The sequence below is a fragment of the Madurella fahalii genome, assembly GCF_045866475.1.
Source record: "Madurella fahalii IFM 68171 DNA, scaffold_1, whole genome shotgun sequence".
NCBI classification, from domain to species: domain Eukaryota; kingdom Fungi; phylum Ascomycota; class Sordariomycetes; order Sordariales; genus Madurella; species Madurella fahalii.
Window position 1 is genome coordinate 9,909,733 of NW_027263971.1, and position 24,531 is coordinate 9,934,263.

The 24,531-nt window shown below is 56.9% G+C and overlaps 11 protein-coding genes across 11 annotated transcripts; 6 read left to right on the forward strand and 5 right to left on the reverse strand.

Annotated features, from left to right (window-relative positions):
- Positions 1-150: 150 nt before the first annotated feature.
- MFIFM68171_02671 (uncharacterized protein) lies at positions 151-3,285 on the reverse strand (the record flags this gene model as incomplete). Its single annotated transcript, XM_071058093.1, has 7 exons — positions 151-276; positions 324-497; positions 550-790; positions 858-1,454; positions 1,510-1,644; positions 2,625-2,784; positions 2,874-3,285. The coding sequence occupies 7 exons, from the start codon at positions 3,283-3,285 to the stop codon at positions 151-153; spliced, it is 1,845 nt and encodes a 614-aa protein (XP_070914194.1).
- A 184-nt stretch (positions 3,286-3,469) lies between these two features.
- Positions 3,470-4,862, forward strand: MFIFM68171_02672 (uncharacterized protein; the record flags this gene model as incomplete). Its single annotated transcript, XM_071058094.1, has 4 exons — positions 3,470-3,635; positions 3,724-4,106; positions 4,324-4,554; positions 4,632-4,862. The coding sequence occupies 4 exons, from the start codon at positions 3,470-3,472 to the stop codon at positions 4,860-4,862; spliced, it is 1,011 nt and encodes a 336-aa protein (XP_070914195.1).
- Positions 4,863-5,607: 745 nt separating this feature from the next.
- On the forward strand, positions 5,608-9,576 carry MFIFM68171_02673 (uncharacterized protein; the record flags this gene model as incomplete). The annotated part of the gene is made up of 11 exons (XM_071058095.1): positions 5,608-6,540; positions 6,608-6,797; positions 6,856-6,899; positions 6,958-7,268; positions 7,337-7,635; positions 7,704-7,832; positions 7,887-7,993; positions 8,080-8,649; positions 8,717-8,848; positions 8,940-9,036; positions 9,131-9,576. The coding sequence occupies 11 exons, from the start codon at positions 5,608-5,610 to the stop codon at positions 9,574-9,576; spliced, it is 3,258 nt and encodes a 1,085-aa protein (XP_070914196.1).
- Positions 9,577-10,344: 768 nt separating this feature from the next.
- Positions 10,345-11,564, forward strand: MFIFM68171_02674 (uncharacterized protein; the record flags this gene model as incomplete). Its single annotated transcript, XM_071058096.1, has 3 exons — positions 10,345-10,576; positions 10,658-11,036; positions 11,117-11,564. 3 exons carry the CDS (start codon positions 10,345-10,347, stop codon positions 11,562-11,564), a joined length of 1,059 nt encoding a protein of 352 aa, XP_070914197.1.
- A 363-nt stretch (positions 11,565-11,927) lies between these two features.
- On the forward strand, positions 11,928-14,081 carry MFIFM68171_02675 (uncharacterized protein; the record flags this gene model as incomplete). Its single annotated transcript, XM_071058097.1, has 3 exons — positions 11,928-11,981; positions 12,047-12,463; positions 12,534-14,081. 3 exons carry the CDS (start codon positions 11,928-11,930, stop codon positions 14,079-14,081), a joined length of 2,019 nt encoding a protein of 672 aa, XP_070914198.1.
- A 603-nt stretch (positions 14,082-14,684) lies between these two features.
- Positions 14,685-17,558, forward strand: MFIFM68171_02676 (uncharacterized protein; the record flags this gene model as incomplete). Its single annotated transcript, XM_071058098.1, has 8 exons — positions 14,685-14,732; positions 14,818-14,841; positions 15,003-15,124; positions 15,209-15,696; positions 15,775-16,070; positions 16,133-16,532; positions 16,623-16,914; positions 17,024-17,558. 8 exons carry the CDS (start codon positions 14,685-14,687, stop codon positions 17,556-17,558), a joined length of 2,205 nt encoding a protein of 734 aa, XP_070914199.1.
- Positions 17,559-17,791: 233 nt separating this feature from the next.
- MFIFM68171_02677 (uncharacterized protein) lies at positions 17,792-18,359 on the reverse strand (the record flags this gene model as incomplete). The annotated part of the gene is made up of 2 exons (XM_071058099.1): positions 17,792-18,295; positions 18,351-18,359. 2 exons carry the CDS (start codon positions 18,357-18,359, stop codon positions 17,792-17,794), a joined length of 513 nt encoding a protein of 170 aa, XP_070914200.1.
- A 390-nt stretch (positions 18,360-18,749) lies between these two features.
- On the forward strand, positions 18,750-19,843 carry MFIFM68171_02678 (uncharacterized protein; the record flags this gene model as incomplete). Its single annotated transcript, XM_071058100.1, has 2 exons — positions 18,750-18,975; positions 19,068-19,843. The coding sequence occupies 2 exons, from the start codon at positions 18,750-18,752 to the stop codon at positions 19,841-19,843; spliced, it is 1,002 nt and encodes a 333-aa protein (XP_070914201.1).
- Positions 19,318-20,702, reverse strand: MFIFM68171_02679 (uncharacterized protein; the record flags this gene model as incomplete). The annotated part of the gene is made up of 4 exons (XM_071058101.1): positions 19,318-19,462; positions 19,553-19,858; positions 20,351-20,388; positions 20,466-20,702. The coding sequence occupies 4 exons, from the start codon at positions 20,700-20,702 to the stop codon at positions 19,318-19,320; spliced, it is 726 nt and encodes a 241-aa protein (XP_070914202.1).
- A 429-nt stretch (positions 20,703-21,131) lies between these two features.
- Positions 21,132-22,751, reverse strand: MFIFM68171_02680 (Putative solid-state culture specific ATP-grasp domain-containing protein; the record flags this gene model as incomplete). The annotated part of the gene is made up of 1 exon (XM_071058102.1): positions 21,132-22,751. One exon carries the CDS (start codon positions 22,749-22,751, stop codon positions 21,132-21,134), a length of 1,620 nt encoding a protein of 539 aa, XP_070914203.1.
- Positions 22,752-23,438: 687 nt separating this feature from the next.
- On the reverse strand, positions 23,439-24,298 carry MFIFM68171_02681 (Rhamnogalacturonan acetylesterase; the record flags this gene model as incomplete). The annotated part of the gene is made up of 2 exons (XM_071058103.1): positions 23,439-24,085; positions 24,154-24,298. The coding sequence occupies 2 exons, from the start codon at positions 24,296-24,298 to the stop codon at positions 23,439-23,441; spliced, it is 792 nt and encodes a 263-aa protein (XP_070914204.1).
- Positions 24,299-24,531: the final 233 nt, after the last annotated feature.

Consider the following 24,531-nt stretch of genomic DNA (forward strand, 5'->3'; position numbering starts at 1 on the left):
CTCATAAGTTACTTCTGGGCATTTCAAAGTCTCTCTTGGGAGGTGCTTCGAGCAACTTGAAAGTTTCCTGCCTGTGCTATATTCCTCCTTGCGAAACGATACTAAACACTCGGTAATCGATATCCAATAAAACCCTGACACCTTGGGATATCAAATGTAAATATAACGGTAATGCCCGTTATTCCCCCCAAGCGGATCGTGCGCCTCCATCAGCGGCGACGTGATAGGCGACAGCCACTCGAGATCAATCAGCATCTTGTTGGGATCCGTGACGCGCTGACGCGGCTTGACTTTCATGTTGTGGCCGCCGTGGTCCTAGGCACTACGACGCCGTACATGGGCACAGCATTCAGCCGATTATCGGGGTCTTGCATCTGCCAGATCCACCACAGTCGGTCGAGCGCAGCGTGGTGAAAATGGAAGACCGGATCACCCGGAGAGGTCGCAGCATCACCTCCAGGATCAACGGCGTTGATGTAATGGCCTGCCATATGGATCTATTGATTGTCAGCGTTGAGCTTTGGGTGCGGGATCCGCGGGGCGACATACTCCCCAGGGGTAAGGATCGTTCCTAGGCGGAGGAGTCCCCAGCAGCGTGTTGTAGAACGTGTCAATGTTTTTGCTCTCTGTGAGAAGCTTGTAAGCGCGGTCAGCCGTGGCCCCCAGCGCGGCGTTCTTATTAACATCGCGTCGCAGACAGCGCTTGTTCATGCCGGTTCCATCGGCTTTTGGATTCTTTGGTATCCCCCTGTATGAGGCCATCGAGGTAGGTCCGAGGCTAACGACCAAGCTATTAGAGATATTAGTATCCTGCCAGGCTCTGGGATGCTGAGACTAAGGGCGTGGATATTACGTACTCTGAGAACGGACCGGATTTCACACAGCCTCCACCTCCGCCAGAAGGGATCGAGATGCGTGTCCCGAAACCAACACCCTTGTAATTCGGATCAGGCTCACCGTTACCGCCAATGCTTGACGAGTTTCCGTTGAAATGAGGGGACGTCGCTCCCGTTGCGTCCACAACAAGGTCCTTGGCGATGCGATCGTAGTTCATGTACGGCTGGTACCCCTTATACCCGCACTCATTGCGTAGCGCCTGCTCAAACACCCACATAAAATGCTTGTGTGCCGGGAAGAGGTGGTAGTTATCGTGCAGCTCCGCCGCATGTGTCATGTGGTAGGCGACGAAATCATCATATCGGCTCAGGGCGCCCGGAAACCTGTCCTTTGGGGCCTTTGGCGGGAGTTTCGTTAGGCACGTCACAGCCTCGACGTATTCTTCTCTCTCCGCAACACTCAGATCTGCCCATTCTCGACGCACAGCTGCGTTTTCAAGCGTGCAGTTGTTGTTGGTCCCCGCGGCAACCTTCTTGGCTAGGAAGGCCTCTACCTTGGGCCGGGTCGCTACCTCGACTTCATCCACCACATCGAGTGGGTAGACAGGATTACGGACCCTGTAGTGGTCAGTCAATCGTATTGAAGTGGCCAAAGTGATACGAACTGCCTTACACTTTGATATTCGCAGCGTACGTCCCAGCAATGGCAGCAGCGTCTGCAACGGGGTCCGTCGTCCCACCCCGACGAGGAGAGCGGGCAAAACGAAGGCGCTCCAGGTGAAGGGCATGCTCACAGATAATGATGAAACTTGGGCGAGGCGCCCCAAGTCACGCCAGCGTCCGAAATCATCTACTTAATAAATAGCATGAATTTTTTGGGTGCCCATGTGCTCGTCCCCTGTTTGCCCCTTGCCGCGCAAAAGCGAGGCCGCAATTGCCGTCCAGCAATTGCAACTTAGGTATGGCACCCCTACTTTCGTCTACTATTGATCTAATTGTGCCGTTTGGCTCAGCAGTTGCAACTAGCAGCATGGAAAACGGCCCACTGTCAATCTGACTTCAATTGCGTGACCAATCACAAGTGTGGGGTAGTTAAATCTCCGTTTAAATGGAACACTCGAACCCATTTCGATCTGGTCATGTGTAATTCTACCGGTGCCAGCGCGGAGACGCTCGGTTCGGATGATACAACCGGACCAGTCAAACCTAGGGAAATTTTCGACGCTAGGTCGGGACTTGGGAAAGCTACCCGTGCCACCACCCCACTTATCTGCTTAGTCCTGGGCGGCCACCACAGATAAGGGTAGTGTCCGTCTCGCGCAACGCGCGTCCTGTAGGTCGGCCCTGACGACGAGAGATATCTGTCCCCTCTGTCGTGGGCAAAGAGGTGATATTCGCAGTGTCGTCCACCAAATGAACACAAAATACTGGGCCGTACAATCAAGAAACGATAGCCCCAACCATATGCGTACAAGGCAATGACGTCACAATTGACAGCACGTACACGTATTTTTCTGTGAGATGAGCTCCGATTCTGTTCGCAACGGCCTCAGACTACGGGGTTCGGGGCCACAGTAAGTGCCCTCTCCTGTTAGCGAGAGCTCGAGCGATCTGTGCGAAGAGCTACCTAGAACATCAAAATGCACTGTAATTGTATAGGCCCATAATTCCTAACTTGTTCCCTAATTTAATGCTGCAGCTTCTCCACATATACAAAATCTAAATCAGCAGTTGTGATACCGCCGAGACGGCTCGTCGTAGTAAGTGTGGAATCCTGATATAACGTACTTTGGCGTGGGCGATAGATCCGAAGCCGTAGCCGAGGACTCAGCCGCCATGTCCTTTGCAAATTCGTGGCTTCGCAGGTATGAGTTATCACTTACGGTCGGCATCAGTCCGCCGTACAGCGTCTTTTTCTCGGGGTCGAAGTCGGTCGCGCTGTCTGGGGCTATGATGGCGCCAAGGCTGAGAAACATACTGAGGATACCCGCCAGCGGGACGAGTTTGTAAACAATCCACATCTTTTCGACGGCGCACCGAGGAGTGATCCGGCGGTTGAGAGGAGGCTCAAGGCGCCGGCCGCGCCGTTGTATTCAGCGTTGTTAAGCTGGCCGACTAAATCGAGCGCAGCAGTAATGTTGGCCAGGTATTGGTACACCGAGTCACCGGTCCTGATCAGGGGGCCCCTCCGAGTCCAGATATCCATGAAGAACTCGCCGCCCTCCTGGTTGACGGACTCGGCTTGCTCGGCTGTGAAGGTAGCGACGGGCTCAAACACTTTCGTGTAGGCCGCATTCGTACCGGGAACTGCGGCGAGAAAGAGAGGGGCTCGCCAAACCACGGACACGATCCCCCTACTGCGTCGCGTCACATCGCACGCGATAATGCGCAGCATTTTCTTCAGGTCTGCTGACCGCTCGGGATGGAGTAGGCTCGATGCGTCGTCCATGGCTCCTGATCGGAGGTTTGGCACAACTAGTGATTAGTAGATGATTCGCAAGGCCTATGAGGCACCTGCCAGCTCAACAATGGGGGAAATGAAATGTCCAACGTAACAGTTGCTCCCCCCCCCCCCCCCCCCCTTCCACCCCCCGCTCTTTCCCCCATCAGGCCCAGGTTGCCATATTCCGACCATGGAAGATATCATTTTCAGTCCGGAACTGACAGTTCCCGACACTGTGGTTTTACACAACCTCGCCGATGACATTCGGCGCCACAGGGAAACCAACACACGCGCGAAAACCAACCACGATGAGGGCTACTCCAGTAACGGCTCGGCGGTCCAGAAACCAGATGTTGGTGCGTCGCGCCCTGCATCCTTCGCTATCCCTATCGCACAATTGACACAAGAGGCGACAGTCACAGAACATGGTGTTTCGGCCGCGAGAGACGCCAGCGATATCCGCAAGTTTGACCGCCTTGAATGATCCAAAGAGTCCCGATTTCGAACCCAGCGTCATCTCGTCACTTGATTTTGGCGAACTGCGCTCCAGGCTGCCTACCGCCCTCTACGAATACGTGGTGGTGCCGTATGTTACATGGGCTCGGAGCATCGTGCGACACGAAACCGATGTCATCATGTTGACACACCTCATCCTCTACTTCATCACGTCGCTTCCCAGCGCCTTCTGGCTCTATTATCACTTCACCTACCTCCACGGCGTCATGCACTTCGTCATGCAGTTCTGGTACATGGGCACCTACATGTTGATGATGCACCAGCGCATCCACATGAACGGGATCCTCGCCAAGAAGCCCGTCCTGCAGCTGGTAGATGTCTGCTTCCCTATATCACAGATCCGTTGATGGGGCACACGTGGAACACGTACTATTATCATCATGTCAAATACCACCATATCGAAGGCAACGGACCTGATGATCTCTCGTCAACCATTCTCTATCAGAGGGACGACGTTCTTGACTTCCTCCATTACGTTGGCCGCTTTTTCTCCTTGATCTGGTTGGATCTCCCTCTTTACTTTCTCAGAAAGGGCCGGAGAGCGATGCTGCGAAAGCGGCTTTCTGGGAGCTATCCAACTACACAGCTCTCTATACCCTCTCCTGCCTCAGCAGCCGGGCCACCGCTTTTGTGTTTCTCTGCCCACTCTTGCTCCTCCGGATAGGCTTGATGGTGGATAACTGGGGCCAGCACGCCTTTGTCGATGCGGATGAGTCCGATTCGTATTTCCGCTCAAGTATAACGCTGATCGATGTGCCGGTCCGTCGCCGAGGCCGCTCCGCTCTCAGTATACATCATATGTCTGGCTGACCAAGTCCCTCCGGGAAACTATATAGAGCAATCACTACTGTTATAATGACGGCTATCATACGTCGAATCATTTGAACCCTCGACGACATTGGCGCCACCATCCTGTTTCCTTCTTGCAGCAAAAGGAAGTGTACGCGGCCGAGAAGGCGCTTGTCTTTCACAATATCGACTATCTCATGATTACGGTCAAGCTCCTCAAAAGGACTACCTTCACCTGGCGAAATGTCTGGTGCCGATTGGTGACCAGATTGACATGACACTAGAAGAGAGGGCAGCAATGCTACGGCGGCACACGAGGAGATTATTCAGTGAGAAAGAAATCCGAGAAAAGTTTGCTCGACCCGATCCTAAACCGAAGTAAACCTTCTCGAATTTTCTGATCTTTGACGAGGCACAAGAATCAGTTACTGGAACGGGGTCGGGGAAATCATCGGGCTTTATTCTCGTGTAGCATTAATTAGCACTCTGTACCAACAGCCCAGCACCATGGATGATGCTACTAGACAGGGGAAGCGGGTCCTCGACTAATATAACATGGCTTCAAACTTCCCGCCGTCAGAGTTACATGCCTGCGAGGCTTTCATTGGGGAGTGCTGGAATCCATGAAAACGCCGCTCGCCAGCATGACCCCCTGAAATCCCAGCTGGAATGGCGCAGATCATTGCGCCATCTGGCCCGAAAGCAGCCCTCGGGAAATGACGGGCCAATCGCAGGGCATATGCAGAACTTATTGCAGTCAGCATGCACACCACTTGCCCGAAAACGGGACGCCGATTTCACAAGGCTGCGTCCAGTATTGGCAGCGAGTGGCCGAGTGGTTGCATCGGCCTTTCCGGCAGGCCCTGCCGTCGCTGACCAGAGCCGCAAGATTGGAGCCTCGACTGGAGGAGGAGGAGGAAGAGGAGGGGGAGAAGGAGGAGGGGGGAATAATAATAAATGACGGACAGGCGCACATATCAGTGATATGCTGCTATGCTACCTTCCGGGCATGCGCACTTCCCAATGGCATCCGCACCCCACCCAACGACTTGTCTTCGGCCTCTAGTCGACGATCTCCGGGAGCGGAGTTTCGATCGGTTCGCCTTTGACCTCGAGAAGCTCCGAGCGGTGCATAAGGGGCGCTGTGGCGGCACAGTCCTGGCGCACCAAGACCTTGCCTCTAGAGCCCGGTTCATCGACCTTGTCTGCAGATTCTGTAGCCATATCCTCGCAGATCGCCCATGGACGCTTCTTCACGACAACAGTGTTGCTAATAGATCGTCTGCCGATGACCGTACCACAATATATGATCGCGACTTTGAGGCTTATCTCGCGATTCGGTTCGACAGGAGAGCGAAGTTCCTAGAAGAGCTGGGGAAAATATCTTCGGACAGAGCAAAAGAGACAACCACAAGATCTGACAACAGAGATGCCAGGATCTTTAACGAGCGCACAGACTTTGGAAGCTATGGCCCGAAGAAGCGACTCCTGGCATCATTGGAGGGCTGGAAAAAAGAATGGGCAGCGACTCGTGATCTGAAATCCGGGAGCAGGACTCATAGGGCTCGAAAACTGGTCCGGAACGCGAGAAACTGGCGACCCAACCAAGCGAGTATCGACATCGCGCCCAGGGTTGGAAATGTTGGGATCGGCAACCAGGACACGACAACCGATACCTCTCCTGCAGAGGGAACCTCGAGGTCAAAGGGCGGTGGCTACAACGTTGGCGTGATGTACTTTCGACGTCCTAACAGCAACTCGGCATTCTTTGGAGCCAAATGCGACATGATTGAAACCACCGACCCTAAGCAGTCTGAGTTTCCAGATCAGCGGATCCCTGTCGACGACGTCTTATCAGGCACGGTTGAGTCGGAGACGAACCCTCTATCCCAAAGGTGCCCGGATGATACGCTGAGGTACTTCCACTTCCCGGCCAACAACATGGCCTGGGTCGAAGTACGCTGCTCCTTGTTCTACCTCCCGTAGTCCTTGACCGTCTACTAACGGTTGCCAATACGCTCAGGATGCAATGGCACGGTATTACCGAGAAGAAAAGCGACCTCACGATGACGGAATGGCCGTAGAGGATATGCAAAAGTGCGAGAAATTGCTGCGTCGGGAGTTCTGGCGCGGTCAGGTCCATGGCGGCAGCCCAAGTCCTGTTCACGCTCGACACATGCGGCCACGGTGTTCTCTCATCCCTCGCCCAACAGGTATGTTTGTTCCGAACCCCCTTTTTGAACGCGGTTGTTGACCAAGTAATATCCCTAGGGCAGGATGAGCCGACCACTGCTGCGAAGGATGTTGCGCTCTTTGTCAGTGTTGATTGACTGTCGCTGTCCCAGTTGATCTCTAACCAGTGCCTGTTTGCAGATGCCCTACCTCCATTGGGAGTATTACAGATTCCAGAAGCGTATTCAACGCGAAATAAGCGACGCGAACGAGGAACATGAACTGCAAAGCCCGGAAGGAGAAGCGGCAAGGGCCACCAAGAAACCACTCGCATCCGATCCCCTAGGAGATGACACGCATGCCACAAATGTAACAGACTTTGTGAGCCCAAATCACAGAGCGAGCAAAGATATGATTGCAGCCGCCGCAGTTAGTAATAGGATTAATTACCGCGGTCTGGAGAATTCAGATGAGCATCGGGTCTCAACGGATGACCAAGCACCGAAGGAAAAGTACGCTCGCCCATCAACATGCGTTCTTTCACCGGTTATGTGGAGTACTCTGCTAACAATTTCCCTAGAAAACCGAAGAGCAGGGCATGGATCCTTGGAAAATTGCTGTTGACTGTCGCACAGATCGAGAGGGAAATGAAATTTACTACCGCGTTCGCCCAGGACACGGAAACACTACGAAAATATCTTCATCACGACCCTCCCCTACATATCCGACGAACCCTCGATCAATTCTACTTCCACACACTTGAAGACACAAACGACCGTGACCGCGATCAGGTGGTCTATCGCGGAACAGAAGCCGTCGAGGATGGCGGCAAAAGGATCATAATGGTGGACCAGCTTTGGCTATGGATACTGGACAACAGTGCGGGCCGACCCCCAATGTGACCTTTCTGTTATCACTGAAGCTAATACATATATTTCCCCTTCTAGACACCATCATCACAGCGTTTCCCAAAAGATGGGGGAAGAACAAAGCCGACTACTCCGGAGTCCATAGAAGCATTCGAATGCGGCTCAAGGGGGCTCAGAGGGACGGTGTGTGGTCTATCCACCATCTTGGTAAGGCTCAATCGTTGAAAGAGATGCCGGTCGTTGCTGATGCAAAGCGTCCAGCTCTCATCATTATCGACCAGTGCTCTCGTGTATTTTTCGATCGCACCAAGTCAAGAGACAATAGCCCCGAGATGCTCGACCTCTTCGGTTCTGCGATTGGCAACGTGGTACGTTTGATTCAGCACACCGAGTTTTGGCGAGTGCGGTCGCTTTCATACCTTACTAACATGGAACTTACTTCCGCTATCATCAGACAGAGAGAACCTGTCAATCTTACCTCAACTTCTGGCAGCACATCCACAACATATCCCACCATCCCGTAACGGAAACATCTACGGAGAGATGGGAGCGTTTCTTAAGAATCAACCCCGAAGGAAAACTTCTGCAGGAGGCCCAGGATATTGCTGAGGAGTTGATGATCCTGCTGCGTGTCTACGGTCAGCAAATCAGCGTGGTCAAGGAGTTCCGTAGACACCTTGCGTCTCTGAAGGAAGATGAGACGAGGACGAAATGGCGGGGGGAAGCATCGATCCCGAAATCCAACCCGACTGACGCAACCAACCCGAACGACACAACCAACCCGAGCGGCCCAGCCAACCGTCCTTCCATGATCGAGATCGCCGTCATCCAAAAACTGGATCGGCTCCTAAGCTGGCATCTTGACACCTCCATGTCGCCGTTCTCGGACGATTCGGACGGAACAACAGGCGCGCCTCGGACAGTAGTGCCCACACAGGAAGCCGATGTCGTGCTGGAACTCATTGAGAGCCGGCGATCGGAATTGCAGGAGCTGGAAGATGCGGCTGCCAGAACTTGTACTCAGGTATGATAGCAAACCATATCCCCGGAACCTTGTCTCCACCTCCCCCTTTCTAACGCGAGCCCCCCAGCTTGAGGGACTGCTGTCGTTGAAGCAACAACAGGCGAGTATCCTGGAAGCCAAAGCTGCCAAGATCCGGGCCGATGAGAGCGTCAAGCAGGGCCGGTCTATCATTGCCTTTACTGTTGTCACCATTTTCTTCGTAAGTTGGCTGATACATATCATGGCCCCGTTTGATCGCGTCCTCAAATGGTTTGGGCATTAGGATGCTAACCTCAATCCCCTTCTCGCAGTTACCCCTCGGCTTCTTGGCTGGCTTCTTTGGCATGAACAACAGTGTATCCACAGGCAATGGCTGGATGACGCTAACGGAGCAAATCGGATACATGTGTAAGTCGAGCCCCTGGCAACACCCCCTCTCTCCCCCTAATCTCCCCCCAAACAACACCAATGACTCCGGTGCTGACGAGTCTTGTCTCAAAAGTCGGCACCTCCGCCATCGTGGTAGTTATCGCGACATCACTAGCATTCAGCCCCACGACCCGAAGGGCTTTGCGAATCGCGATGCTGCCTTTGGACCTCGCGGCCGAGTACACCGGCATCGCAGAAGTGTGGAGGAAAGGTGCATTCAACAAGTTACTGAATTACCTAAACAAGGAGCTGAGGAAGCGGATCCACGAACATCAAAAGAAATCGACGGAGAAGGGAGAAGCGGATGCACCGTCGAAGAAGGACGGCAGTGCGGGCAAGATCGCAAACGGACAGGCTGCCAATGGTACTGCGACGGGATCAAGGACGGACCACGGATCGGTGTTACCGACAGGCGCGTCCGGAAAGATGCGTCTCCGTGGCTTAAGTCATCTTAACCCTAAGAAATGGCGGACACTAGGCCAAGGAGGCGGTCATGGCTCCGGGACGGTGGAGGTGTGAGATCCGAGTCGGAAGTGAGGAGGGTGAGATGGAGGGGGAAGGGAATCTCATTGTTTCGTTTCGGTGTGTGGTATAGGGCGCGATGGGAGTAATGGCGACCGACGAGGGAAACTATGACTCTTAGGAGATTGAGTGGTAACGGATCGAACTTATACTAATAGAGTGGCATCATTCTGTTCGAGGCTGGGTATTTCCCAGACCGATGGTTGGTTGGCGCTGGTCCTTTCGGCAGCTGCCGAATCCTACGACTACTACACCCGTGGGACAACCGTGTTCCAGGAGATGTGTTCTGATGTTAACCAGGCAGCCAGCACGCAGTTCAGCGCATTAATATGTAATCCCAGTTGCCGTCAGAATTTTTTGGTAGTAATTTCATTCATCGTAACCTCGATTCATGTCTTTCTTGACGGTGTAATCGACGGGCCTAAAGGAGGAGTTGATGCAAGATAATAATTAGAGAGCGCTATTCGCACGCCTCTGGTCCCCAACGTCTTTGGAGAAATGGCAGGTTCCAAACCCATCTCAATTGATAAACATTTTTTATAAACGCAGTGTCTGTAGAGAGGTAAACTATAAGGTAATGCAACAAATGAAAACGAGTACCAAGAGAAGCGGCTTGACACGGGATTTGCGGCGGTGTTTGCCGAAGGGCGCACGTCCACGTACACCGATGTTTTGGTTAATTCGTTCATTTCATCTTTTTCTTTTTGAAAACAAGCACCGAATTCCTACCCAACAGCTTCCTGTGTCCGCAAGAAGCAATTGACAATGGCAAGCCGGCGACTCGTTCTCGTTACGGGTATCAATGGCTACATTGCTGCCCACACGGCTGCCACCTTCCTCCGGGCCGGTTACGCTGTCCGCGGCACCGTCCGCGTGGCGACATCGGCCAGCGACTCACTGATTCGCACACTAAACCAGTACCACGACGGCGACAGACTTGAGCTGTTTGAGGTGCCAGATGTCGGCGTCGACGGCGCATTCGACCGCGCCGTTCAAGGTTCGACCTTTTTTCCGGCTCATCCTTCAAATTTTTATAATTAATTACTGCCAATGGATGCTCACAAACCCAACCAAAAAGGTGTCGATGCAATAGCACATCTTGCCAGCCCCGTCTCCATGACCGCAACCGACCCGTTACCGGTTATGCGCGCCGCCGTCGAGGGCACCACCTCTCTCCTCGGCTCGGCGTTGGCCGAATGGCAGGCCAGGAAGGGCGCGCTGCGGTCCTTTGTATTCGCTTCCTCCATTAGTGCAGTCTTTTCTCCAACAAGGCCCCCGGGGCATGCCTTCACCGAGGCGGACTGGAACGACGTAGCCGAGGAAGAGGTGCGCAGGCTGGGGCGCGACGTATCCGGCTATGTCCTGTACCAGGCGAGCAAAACGGCGGCCGAGAGGGCGTTTTGGAGGTTCGGCGAGGAGAAAGCCGCCGGGTTTGGGATGACAGCGCTATGTCCTGCGTGAGTTAATCCTTGTGGTTCGCGAAACCACTATAAGTGCCCCAGGAGCGCTAATCATGACTGGAACCTGACATGCTCAGCCCTGTGCTTGGGCCCCCGCTGTACCTCCCCGAACCCATCTCGAAGCTTAGCATGCGCGTCAACGATATCTATCAGCTCTTGCGCGGCGCCCCGATCCCGGAGTTTTCGCCTATCAGGAGCACATTTGTAGATGTGCGTGACGTGGCCGAATTAGTATACCAACGTGTCGAGAGGGATTTCCAGGACCAGACTTTAGGCGCCCGGGAGCGCTACCTTCTGGTCGGGCAGCAGCTCGTATCGCCGCAGCAGATGGTTGATGTGCTACGTGCGCGCTTTCCTGAGTGCAAGGAGAAGATCCAGGAAGGGAACCCTGAGGAGAAATATCCGGATATGACGTGGAAATTTGACGCCGCGAAGGCTAGGGATCTCTTGGGCAGGGATTGGATCGGATTCCAAAAGAGCGTCAAGGAGAGCGCACATGTATTCTTGGATGCGAAGATCGTTTGACAGGGGAGCACAATAGAATATTACTATAGTTTGGTCCGTAGTGGCGAACAGTTACATGCACTAATACATCCCATCTAAGGCTGTCGGCTCTAACCAACCTTTGCGGGCCGGTTCGGGAATCGATTTCACTCGGACGGCTGCACATTACCCTTAGCGTTTGCCATCCCCGCTCCGACTCGGCCCAACCACCGGCTCTCTCCCCACTGAAGCGGAGCTCGGAATTGCCATGCCCTTGTACATATAACACCGAGACCCTTAACTTGCGGTTCGCCACTCTCTTCCCCATATTCAGCATATCCTCTCAGGATTCTAGCCTCGGCAACTCACGATTCAATAGTTCTCCCTTCTGAACCAGTCATCAACATGAGCTCCCCTCGTCATCCCTTGGACCCGCTCCGGCCGGAAGAGATAAAGTTGGTCAGGAGGACATCCAGCGATATTAAAGAATAGTTAAGGGACACAGCATATTAATCCGTCGATAGGCTGCAGAAATTCTGAAAGACCATGAGTCCTCGGCGAACATCATCTTCCGGATCATCACGCTCTGGGAGCCGCCCAAGGCCGATATGGTTCCCTTCCTCGACATGGAGCATGGAGGGATCAATACGCCAGAACCGCCCGCGCGTCTTGCCAAGGTCCAAGCATATGTGGGCAAAACCTTTAAGGAGTACAAGGTCAACCTCAACAAACGGGCCGTACAGTCAGAGGTGAAACTTGAAAACCGTCACTCGCATATCGATGGAGACTACATGCGGAAAGCCGAAGCGGCATGCATGGCAGACCCTCGGGTCAAGGAGCAGGTTGCCGCTCTCAAACTTCCCGAGGGCGCTATAGTGGTGGTTGAGCCTTGGACGTACGGGACAGACGGTCTGAACGACATGTCCAAACGGGTGACCATGGTACGTCTAAAGCAATGGTATATTGGCCTTGCCCTCAAACAGCTAATTAACCTGCGATCCCCTGTGTCAGTGTTGGTTTTACATGCGCCTCTCTCCCGACCCGGATGCAAACTACTACGCGTACCCGCTGGATCTCTGTGTCGAGATGTCCGACGACCTCAAGGTGGTCAAGATTATTCATCTCCCATCGGGGGAAAATGACCGGGCCGCGAGCGAGGGCGGACCCAAACCGTTTGATCACCGGAAGATCCACGACACGAGCGAGTACTACCCTACTCTCACCGCCGCACCCCGGGCTACCACCAAACCCTATCACGTCTCGCAGCCCGAGGGACCCTCGTTTTCTGTCCGTGGCAACCAGGTCAGCTGGGAAAAATGGACCATGCGGGTTGGCTTCAACTACCGCGAGGGGATGACGCTCCATGATGTACGCTTCGACGGCCGCAGCTTGTTCTACCGGCTATCTCTTTCCGAGATGTTTGTCCCCTACGGCGACCCGCGAACGCCGTACCCCCGGAAAGCGGCATTCGACCTCGGCAACGACGGCGCGGGGCTCTGCGCCAACAACCTCAAGCTAGGATGCGACTGCCTCGGCCACATCAAGTACTTTGACGGCTGGCTCACGTCGCACTCGGGCGTCCCGCTCAAGATGCCCAACGTCATATGCTGCCACGAAATCGACGACGGCATCCTCTGGAAGCACACCAATTTCCGCACGGGCAACGCGGCCGTGACGCGGTCCCGCGTGCTGGTCCTCCAGACCATCATCACGGCCAGCAACTACGAGTACATCTTCCTCTTCTACTTTGGCCAGGACGCCTCGATCCACTACGAGGTCCGCGCGACGGGCATCCTGTCGACCGCGCCCATCGACATAGGCGACTCGGTCCCCTACGGCACCGTCGTCGCCCCCGGCGTGATGGCGCCCTACCATCAGCACCTCTTCTGCCTGCGCATCGATCCAGCCCTCGACGGCCACGCCAACTCCCTCCTAGTAGAGGAATCCCACCCGCTGCCGATCGGCAGGCCGGACGTCCATAACACGCTGGGGGTGGGATACACCACGCGGTCGGCTTACGTCGCGCGCGAGGGCGGGTTCGACCTCGACCACCGGGTCAACCGCGTCTTCAAGGTGGTCAACGAGGGCAGGCGCCACGCGACGACGGGCACGCCGGTCGGGTTCCGCCTCCTGCCCTGCTACAGCCAGCCGCTGCTGGCGCACCCGTCCAGCTTCCACGCCAAGCGCTCCGAGTTTGGCGCCCACGCCGTGTGGGTGACGCGGTACCGCGACGACGAGATGTTCCCCTCGGGCAACTTCACGATGCAATCCGCCGGCGGGGAGGGGATCGCGTCATGGATCGCGCAGCGACGGCGCGAGGGCGGCAGTCAGTCCGAGGTGCGAGACCAGGACATTGTGGTCTGGCACACGTTCGGGTCGACGCACAACCCGCGCGCCGAGGACTGGCCCGTCATGCCGTGTGAGAAGATGGTGGTGGGGCTGAAGCCCGTCAATTTCTTTGAGAGGAACCCGGCGCTGGACGTGGCCATGTCGACGCAGGATCGGAATCTGAGTGTATTGGTGGAGGATGCCGGGGTGAGTTGCTGCTCGGGCGCTTAAAAACAAAACTAGTGCATGCCCTGCGCCTGGGGAATACGAAGATCGTCGTAATTGCCAGGTAGAAAAAAATCCAGCTGATTCAGCGAAACGATGGATTTGTCTGAACTTGGGATGACCCCGTTCCGGGTACTCTTCCCGTAACCCTTACCCTAGCTTTTGCGATGCTTCTCTCCCTCCTTTTTTTTTTTTATTTTAACTTATGTTTTCTCCTCTTCTCCCACCGCTGTTTTTAGTATAAATTCCCCACCGCCGGCGTGTCAGACGGGATGAAAACCAGCCGATCCACCGCAGGCAAAAGTTAAGCTTCGGATGGATTTGAGTTCCTGTGAGAAGCCAGGGGTGCCCCCGTCCCCTCATGACTTGTCAGCCTCGTGTCGTTGAACCAGGGTCCCGGCCCCCGCGGGCCCCGCATGACAAGGCCCCTTTTCGCCTGGGCCACTTTTCTCGCGTGGCTGCATGCCTGGATTGGATTCCATCGCCTCAAGAATCCACTGCAGACAACACCCACTGCCAGCCGCCAATTGTCAACGATCAAGTCGAATTCTTAGCCAGCGGCGCGAACCGCGGGATTCCGTCTCGGCACCAAGAGAAGCAGGGGCCGAGATGCCCGAAAACGATACTGCCGAGGGCGATAGCGTGGCGAAAAGAGCTGTACGTCTGCTGCTTTCCGGTTCTGCAGCGTCGCAGAACCAACCTTGCCTTACCTCGTGCCTATGCTAACCCGCCCGGTGTGGAGTGCGATCAATGCCGGCTCAGAAAGGTACGTAACTTGGTTCCGGCGTTCCGCGCGCCCTGGAATGCAGTCACCGGCTGGTGTCATCCTGTCTCCCACCCCTTCCCCCCCCCCTTACCCCCAACCTTCCTCCCTCCCCAACAATAGCCAGGTGGTCCAGTGCAGTTGCTGAGATGAACGAATGCTAGATCCGCTGCGACAAGGATTCGCCATGTGCCAACTGTAGGACGGCGAACCGGACATGCAGCTCGACCGGGGCGGGTCAGAGGCCCAAAGAGGCCCGCCAACGGGTGCTGATCTCAACCCAATAGTGAGACCACCGAGCGAGATGGACCTGGGTTCCCGCCCTATGACTGACACTGACGCCTTTGCCTCGTGCCACTCTGTAACGTAGCGAGCGGAAGATTGACCTGTTCGAAGCGCGGCTCGCCAATATAGAGGGTATGCTTCGCGAGCTGACCGTTTCGGTCAACCATAACAGCCGGAGCCCCTCCGCGTCCGCCGCCGAGAGCTCGTCTGCCGGCAACGCCCACGGTTTTACGGGCTCCTCGCCAGCCGCTGGCGACGGGGTCGATATCATATATGGCGCCGATGATGACGGCGATGCTGATTCTACCTTCGAAGGGGATTCCTCCATGATAGCTCAGACCGCGTTTGCAAGCGAACTTCTCGAGAACGCCGTGACCCGGACGCTGCCCCATGACATGGACCCCGACATGCAGTCGGCCCTGTCTTCGCTCCACCAGATTGTGAGCATGCAGAACCGCCCCAGCGCTCATGAAACCCGCTTCGTCAATGCAAAGCCAATACCCAAGGGCGGCGTCCGCGAGCTCCCCATGCCCCCGGCTCAAGCTGTTGTGACTGCGCTGCGCGAGGTCAAAGGTACCCCAATTCCAAATCCCGTGCCGTGCCCGTGCTATACCCGCGGCCGTCCGCCCGCACGCTAACAACCATCAACAGAGTCGCCGCTCATGAGCTTCACCACGGTCTGCACCTTCGTGGTGGCGGATAACTTCACTGAGCGATGCCGCAAGGTGTACTTTGCCCCCGACGACTACAGCCTGATGGTTTGGGGCGTCGTCAACGCCGGCCTCTACTTCCTCTTCCAGGAGAAGGCCATCCTGTCAGAAGGAGCACAGAAGGCCCAGATGCTCGAGTACCAAGCCCTCTGCCGCGATAACCTCGAGACAGCCCTCACCAACCTTCCACTGTTGATGCCTGCGCGCAGGGACAGCATCGAGGTGCTGCTGTTGGGGGTGCGGACTTCCACCTTGGCCGTTCGGAGCGTGGGGGTGCAAAAAGCTGACGGGCCAACTAGGCTTTCTACTCGATCGAAATCTCCAAATACAAGCTCGCTCGTGACCTCAACTCGGTAGCTGCGACCATCTGCCAAAGCCTAGGTTACCACCGCATGCGCCCCACGACGCCAGAACACGAGTCCAAGACAGTCCTCTTCTGGTCCGCCTACCTCCTCGACAAAGCTCTATCCCTCCGCTCGGGCCGCGCCCCGGCTATCCAAGACTACGACATCACCGTGCCCAGGGAGCTAGGGCCGTCCACCAACCTGCCCGGCGAACCAGGTCGGCAGATTGTGTACCATTGGATCACCTTTGCCGACTTCAACGGCAAGGCCTACGAGCAGCTCTATAGCCCTGCCGCGCTGGCCCGGCCACCCGAGCAACGCGCCGAGAGCGCCCGCCAGCTCGTGCAGATGATGCGTGCGTCCCAAACCCCGAGAAAAGCCACTGTCTAAAAGAAAAGAAAGAAAAGAAAAGAAACAATGGGGCTGACTTGACCCGATGCAACAGTGGACCTGGCCAAGGAAAAGGAACCCCTGCTGCGCCAAAGCCGGGACAAGCTGCAGCATACAAACATCAACGCCAACAGCCCCTTCTCGATTGACATGGCCATCCTCAGCGACGAGTTACTCCACTGGGCGTCGCTGGCACTCGCCTACCGCGCCATCCCGAGCCCGCCGGGCTCGCCGAGCACCTTCAACCCCGAGTGCATCCATGCGGCGAGGCGGGCATTCGAATGCCATTTCGAGTACATGGCACTCGCAGGCGATAATGTGGGGGTGAAAACAAGCTTTCTCCGATGGTAAGAAAAGAAAGAAAAAGGAAAAAAATACAGCCTTTTTCATTTTTTTTTCTCAACTCGTGTAATGTACCACTCCACAATGCTGACGACAATCAACCAACCAAAAAAGGAACGTCCTCTACATCCCCTTCACGCCCGTCATCGTGCTTTTCTGCCACGTCGTCGAGACGTCGGACCAGGACGACCTGCGCCGGCTGGCCGACTTTGTCGACTCGCTACAGCCCATGCGCGCCGAGTCCGAGGGCGTCGACAAGCTGCACCGCATCTGCCACGTCCTCCACGACGTCGCCAGCCTCTGCGTCCGGGCCAGGGCGCAGCGCCAGCAGGATCCCCAGCTGCAGGACCAGGACATCACCATGGTCGGCAACAATATCGACATGTATCTGAGCCGGCTGGGCTTCATGCCGCAGTACAGCCAACCAATGCACCCGGGGACTACTCCTGCTCCGTTCGGTGGTGGTAGTGGTAGTGGTGGTGGGGGTGATGTTGAGGGCGGCATGCCCACCACCGCGTTCAGTGCGAATTGGCAGGCAGATCAGCTGGGAAATTGGTTCTCGGGAAATACCCATATCCTGGGCTTGTTGGAGGAGGATCTGTCCGAGTTTGAGCCGCGCATGTGGCCGTCAATGGGCGGCGGTCAATGAGATCAAGGCAATTGGTCAGTTTTCGGGGCGTTTTTGGCGTTTGACGTTCCCGGCCAGTGATGAGATACTCCCCCGCCAATCCCTTAGAGTAGTTTATCCCCACGCCTCCGGAGGCGATTAGAGACGCTTCGTCGTGTCATGGATTAGCTAGAAACGATGCCCGGAAGGTGATGGTTGCCACCTTCCATAACGATTGACGACTCAGTTGGATCAAATACACTCTCCCCACGCTCTCAATCGGTCGGCTTCCGCGGGTCGTATACTTGGTAGCCCTCGTCTTCGGTATCGCTTTCCACGAGCTCGCTCTTCGGTGCCTGATTACTCTTCAGTCCCTCCTCGTCCTTCTTCGGGACATCTTCGTCCTTGTTGGTACTCGTGGCCGGCGCAGCGGCACCACCCACGGGCACGAAAGCGGATTTGAACCCAGTCTTCTTGAAGCCGCCCTTTTTAAAGCCACCGGTGGAACCACCAGCCGAGGTCGACGCGGCCTCACCAAGCTTGATGCTGATGACACCTTCGGCCTTCTGCTCTTGACGCCTTGCACGAGCCGTGGCGTTCGGGTCCCGAACCATGGCCTTCATGTCCTTGAGGCGCTGCTTGTGGCTGTGGTCGTAGCTGCTCAGATGCGCCTCGTAGTCGTTCATGCGGCTGTAGCCTTTCTGACAGAGCTGGCAGTAGAAGGACTGAAGGGCCTCGCGGGCCGACGACGTCTGCGCCGGCGGGAGGGTCTGGTGACGCTGGGAATCGGTTAGCTGAGGAACATTTCGTTGTTCGGCTAGCTCGGGGCCTTACCGGAGGCATTTTCGCTTCTTTGGTTTAGCTGGTACAAAAGAAAAACAATAGGATAGCCAAGAACTGTAACTCCTTGTTGTGCAGTTAATGTTGAGAGCTGATGCGGCTGAAGGCGAAAATGGAATTCCACTCGAGAGTGTGATTCAAGGTTGCAAGAGGTTGTGGTGTTTCGAGATGGCAAGGCACTGCTGATGTCTGCCAAGAAGCACCCCTGTGGCGGCGCTGTGGGGTAACGGGCTCTAGCATGCAACAGACCGCTCAGGGTCTCCGCCAACGTACAGTACTGTACCGGACAAGTTGTAGCGGGCTGCGCTCTCCCGGCTCAACAAACGGTGTGAAACACACAAGACTCGATCTGCAGGCCGGCGACGCCGGTTCTGCCTGTTCAAAGCTGCCATCATGGACACGCAATCGCTTCGTTCAAAGGCCTCGCAGGACACGCTGGTTTCGCTTCTCCAGCTGGACCCGACACCGATGGATTCCCCAAACGTGGACAAAGACCTCCCGCCGCTGCCTGAGCAGGCCGACGGACCACCCTCCAGCTCGACGCCTTCGCTCAACTCTTCCTCCGCCACCACGTCCGGCGTCGGACTAAGCGGGAGCGGCCATGGGCCAATCTACTACCGTACGCAGACAGACCGACTCCCCTAATCCTCGAACTCCTCCCCTCCCCTTTCCCCTAGTCAAAAGCTAACCCACCTGCTCCCCATGCAACAGTAACGCGCATCCAGCGCTACTCGAGCTACACCTTCACTCTCTTCGCGTCCCTCCACCTCGCCACGACCTCCATCATCCCGCTGGTCGCCCAGTCCGTGCCGGCGTCGGAATCCTACCTGCTCCTCGCGCGCGAGATCTACCAGACCCCGCTCTCGGAGCCCCTCCTGGTCGGCCTGCCGATAGTGGCGCACGTCGGCGCGGGCGTGGCGCTGCGCCTGCTGCGCCGCGGCCAGAACCTGCGGCGGTACTACTACGACGGCGGGGAGAAGACGGAGGCAGAGGCGCCGACGCCGACGCTGAGGCAGGGGTGGCCGGCGTTCAGCTGGGTGTCGGCGTCCGGGTACGTGCTGACGGGGGCGGTGGCCGCGCACGTGTGGGTCAACCGCGGCCTGCCGCTGCTCGTGGAGGGCGACAGCGCCAACATCGGGCTCGCCTACGTGGCGCACGGGTTCGCGCGGCACCCGGCCTCCTCGTGGCTCGCCTACGCCGTCCTCCTCGCCGCCGGCTGCGGCCACGCCGTCTGGGGCTGGGCCAAGTGGCTCGGCTCCGCCCAGGGCGCCGGCTGGGCGCTCGACAGGCACACGGGCAACGCCGCGGTCGACCGCGCGAACCGCAAGCGCAGGCGGCGGAGGCTCCTGGCCATCAACGCCGTCTCGGCCGTCGCCGTGGTGGTCTGGGCGGCCGGAGGGCTCGGGGTCGTCGCCCGCGGTGGGGAGACGTTGGGTTGGGTGGGGAAGCTGTACGATGGCTTGTACGAGAAGGTGCCGGGGTTTTGAGGGTTGTTGGAGGCTCTGTTGGGCGGAAGAGGGTTGGTTGGACAGCGTTCAGCGCCAGCCAGGGAGCAGCTAAGTGTATATTGCGGAAGGGGAGATGGGTATATTTGACGGCGGATAGAGGACACCCCGTGATCGGGAGGAGGCGATTGAGCTTCAACGGATGATGACGGCATCGCATGGGATCATTGCATAGCGATTTGGCGCTGGTAGACAGCGTGTCTAGAATTCCCACGTGGCACATATCTTTCGAGTTTAGACGGGGCGCAGCAATTTCAAACAGCCCGGTGGCTTCGCTCGTTGCCAAATTAACATCTTTGTTCTCCCGGCTGCTCTGTAAGAGCCATCCCATCTTGACATAGTACCCTCTACCTCTTATTGCTTGATGTTGATACAGAGGATTAAGTTCTAAGCTCCACGTACCCCCCACTCCCATCTCATGGTTTTGATTCCACCATGTCAGGCACCTTTATTCAGGGTTCTTCGCAGAGCCCGTGCCGTGTGAAATACCTGTCCAAGCCCGAGTCGCAGCCATAGCATCCGCACATCTGCCGGTCTCAGGTCAGCTTCACGTTATCCCAATCGCTGTTAGGCAGTCGAGGACGGCCCAATCGTCAAGACTCACATATTCTTTACCGCCCGGCACGCAGTCCCACAACTGCTCCGCCCTCTCGTCGCTTCCGCCACCGTCGGGGCCGATGATGCCGTTCCAGCATGCGCTCGAATCCAGCATGTCTCTGCAGGGCTCCGAGTTGTCTTTAGTCATGGGGCATGGCCCCGAGGCGGCACGGAGTTGCAGCGTGGGCGTGGCGAGGGCTAGGGAGAAGAGCGAAGCAGCGACGAAAGAAGTGCGGAAATACATGATGGGCAATGCTCCTTGACCTCAGAAGACACCGGTGAGCGATTTGGCGACGGAGATTGCGCGTGGTCGGTTGGGCGCGGCTCGAGTTTTCTAGTTCATATTATATACTCCGCAGGGAGCACCATCATCTAAAACGCGGCCCTCGCTATGTTCATAACGTGTCCTCGGGCCGTTAATGTAACTGTCCCCGCACAGGCAGTATTGGGTCGATTTAACCCTCGATCGCCACGGCATGGTTTATCAACTCATATATTAGGCTAGGAGAGTTCTTGGCCTTCCGACTCGGTAGTTCTCGCAACGACCAGTATTGCTCTGCGGAATACTACATTGTTTGTGATGTCACCTAGATTAAGAAACCACGCATTCTTGGGAGTTCCCTACTATTGATTCCCAACGAGACAATTACCTCCCGTTCCCCTATGGACCCTTCTAGAACGTCACCTCCTCAGTATCCTCCCGGACCAGCCTCACCAGCTCCTGCAGCCGCCCCTCATCCTCCCCGCCGACAACCACATCCGCAATGCTCTCCCCGGCTTCCGGGTCCTCGTACCAGCTCAGGATGAGCATCCTCCCCTCCTCAAACGGCCCCTGCCACCGCCGGATAAACTCAGCCCTACCCCCTTTCACCACGATGGAGAAGCTGCTCGCGCACTCCAGGCCCCTCCCCACAAAATGACTCCTGAGCAGCGGCAACGACACAGACCCGCAGGTCCTGACATTCAAGTCCACGATGAAACACTCGGTCCCGCCCTTCCCCGCCGCCGCCGCCGCCGGGGTCTCGGCCTCGAGGACGTCCACGCCGACCGGCCCGAAGTAGCCGAACCGGCCCACCCACTCGGCCGTCCTCCGCATGAGGCCCTCGAACTTGCGCCGCAGCTCCTCCTGGCGGGGGTAGCATATCGAGCTGCCGATCCAGGCGCTGCTGCCGTCCGTGGTCTGCTCCGCCGCGGCGAGGAACTCGGCCCGCCCGCCGTCCGTCACCACAAACGTCAGCCCGTAGTCCCCGACCACCTTGCCCGCGTCGCCGCCGCCGCCCCCGCCGACCAGGTCGCAGATCAGGACCGTCGCCGGGCCGAGGTGGCGGTTGGACCGCGTCACCTGCGTGAGGAGCTTGGGCAGCACGCCGTCGTTGTCGTCCTTGTTGTTATTGCCGTTGCTGCTGCTGCAGAAGAGGTCGGCCAGGAGCTGGGACTTTTGCTCCGGGGACGTGACCACCCACGTCCCGGCGCCGCCAAACGCCTGCTGGGTTTTGAAGACGAAGGGGATGGGGCGGGAGCGGACGGCCGAGAGGACGCGGTTGGTTTGGGCGCTGAGCCATTGCCGCCGCGGGCCGGTGCATGTGGGGGGGATGGACGGGAGTTCGCTTGGCGTGGTGGCTGCGCTGGTGCAGGCGGGACAGCAGGATTCCGCGTCTGGGCAGGACCCTTCTGGCTCGATGATCTCGGCCCGCGGGGTGGGCAGGCCGGACCGGGCCAGAGCCGCCTTGCTATTCAGGAACCAGTGCGTCTCGAGGTCGTGCGTGAGGGGGTATCCCTGCAGACCGTCGAGCGCGACTTTGAAGTCGAGCTTGTCGATGCCGTGGTCTTGCAGGGGGATCATGGAGGGGCCGAGGCAGAAGACGAGGTCTGGCCGCTGGGACGGGTCGAGCACGGAAATGGTGGCCTCGGCTTCACGCCGGTCGCGCTCAATCTGCTGAGGCGTCTGATCTAGGTTGAAGAAGATCACAGGCATAGGGCCAGAGATGAAGGCGTCGCGCTGGGGGATGAGGCTGAGATATTTCTTTGCCAGCGACTTTCTAAGGTCGGCATTCCCGACGGTGAGTTCCTGCCGGGGCTCCGTGTTGAGGGGTTGATCCTGGTAGGGGAACCGGGTATTGCGTGGAAAGTCCGGGGTGAGGTCGAGTCCGCTGGTGACGCCGCACGAGACGAGACCCAGACGGACCCCAGCGTTCTTAGGGTTCGCCCGCTTGTACAACTCGGCGAGTGTCGTGTCGAGCTTGATGGTCGGCAGCTTTATTCCTGCCGGGGCTGAGGGATCTACGGAACCCATATTCCTTGGCGAGTGAGTTGTCGTGTTAGTGATTTGCTGAGCCTTTGACATATGATGCGATCTGGAGGTCTTGAATAAGAACTCGACAGAATGGGCGACACATGCGATATATGCCCGGGAGGAACGAAGTCATATGGGCAGCAATGCAACGTCATCGGCGCCGTGGCCCCGCGAGTGCTGGATGAAAATGAGCCAAGGCACATCACGATACGCTGCAATAGATAAACTTGCAGATCTGCCTAGCGCCATCCACAAAGACGTAAGCTGCGGCATCAGGGGACGGGCGTGGGATTCGGATGGTCCCGAAACGGTGGTTGAGGTGAGACCATGACATCATCGTGTGGCTGCCAGGGGAGCTTTGCGGGAAGAGCTGCCAAACCAACGAATGATGCTTTGAAACGGCGGCACGCAGAGCCACCCAGTTACAACCACCACATCCCCTTCACCGACGCCATCGTGTCCCACTAATTTGAACATTGAATCCTGCTCCAGCCCATGCCCCCCTCGCTACCCCTTGTTCCTGGGTCCACACTCAGCTCGGTGTCTCGCTCAAACCATGACAGAACCATGTGTGCAGCTGGAATAAGTTTATATAAGCTGGGATGGCGTTCAATTTCTATTTTAACTTGCAACTGCACTAACTCCGAGAGAAGGCGATAGCCAAGATGAACCCAAGTAATGTCATAATCAAAACACAACCGGCACCGGGCTCTTCAGATACGCCTTCAACGGCGTCGTCCCATTATAGTCCCTGCCCACGGCCTGCACGAATGCCTGGGCAATCAGATCGGCACCCTCGGGGCTGGTGTGCGTATGGTCCCTCGGGAAGAGCGAGTTCGTCTTTTGGCCGCCGAGCTTCAGCATCATGGCCGCCACCGCCTGGAAGTGGTCGACAAAGCTCGCTCCGTTCCCGACGTTCTTCACCGCGAGCGCGGCGTAGCCCACGAAGCGTGGCGCCCCGGGGATGAAGCTGCCCCCCTCCCACAGGTTGTTGGGCGTCTGGCTGCTGACGATGACCTTGGCGCCCCTGGCGATGAAGCTCCGCGCCGCAGCCTCCACGTAATGATTGAAGGTGTAGACGACCTCGCCCGTCTTGCCCGACCGGCATACCTCGTTGCCCGTTCCGGGGCAGTCGCTACGCCCGTTATCCGACGCCGAGTTGGGCGAGCCGCCGTCGTTGTGCCCAAACTCGATGACGACAATGTCGTCGGGCTTGAGCAGCCTCTCGATCTCGGTGAAGCGCCCTTCGTTGGTGTAGCTGCGCGCCGAGCGGCCCGAGATGGCCCTGTTGACAACCGGGATGGTGATGTACCTGCCGAGATACTCCCCCCAGCCTGTAACTATTAGTAAAAGACCGTATACGGTCGAGCTAAGAGCTGCGGAGGGGGTGGGGCCAACCCACCGTTGTGAGGGCTGCCTGTCCTGGCCATGGTACTGTCGCCGGCGAGGTAGACAGTAGGATCCGCCCGGCGAGAGAGCTCGACCGGGTTGCTATGAGCTCCGGCCGCCGCGAGCCCGACGACAAGAAGTGCTGACCAAGAGAGCATTGTTAAAAAAAAAAAAAAAAAAAAAAATAAAGACGGTATCAGGGCTAGTTTCCCGACAAAATTAGTCTGTCTAACGAATAATTATTAGCCAAGTCTGACTCGCGTACTTTACGATTTGTCCTGGATGAACACCAAGTACTTATAGTATTCATAGTCTATCATATTAACGGTAGTATTAACTCCGGACCCGCCTGGTATCGAATTACACCTTTCGCGGCTAAACATGCTAGACG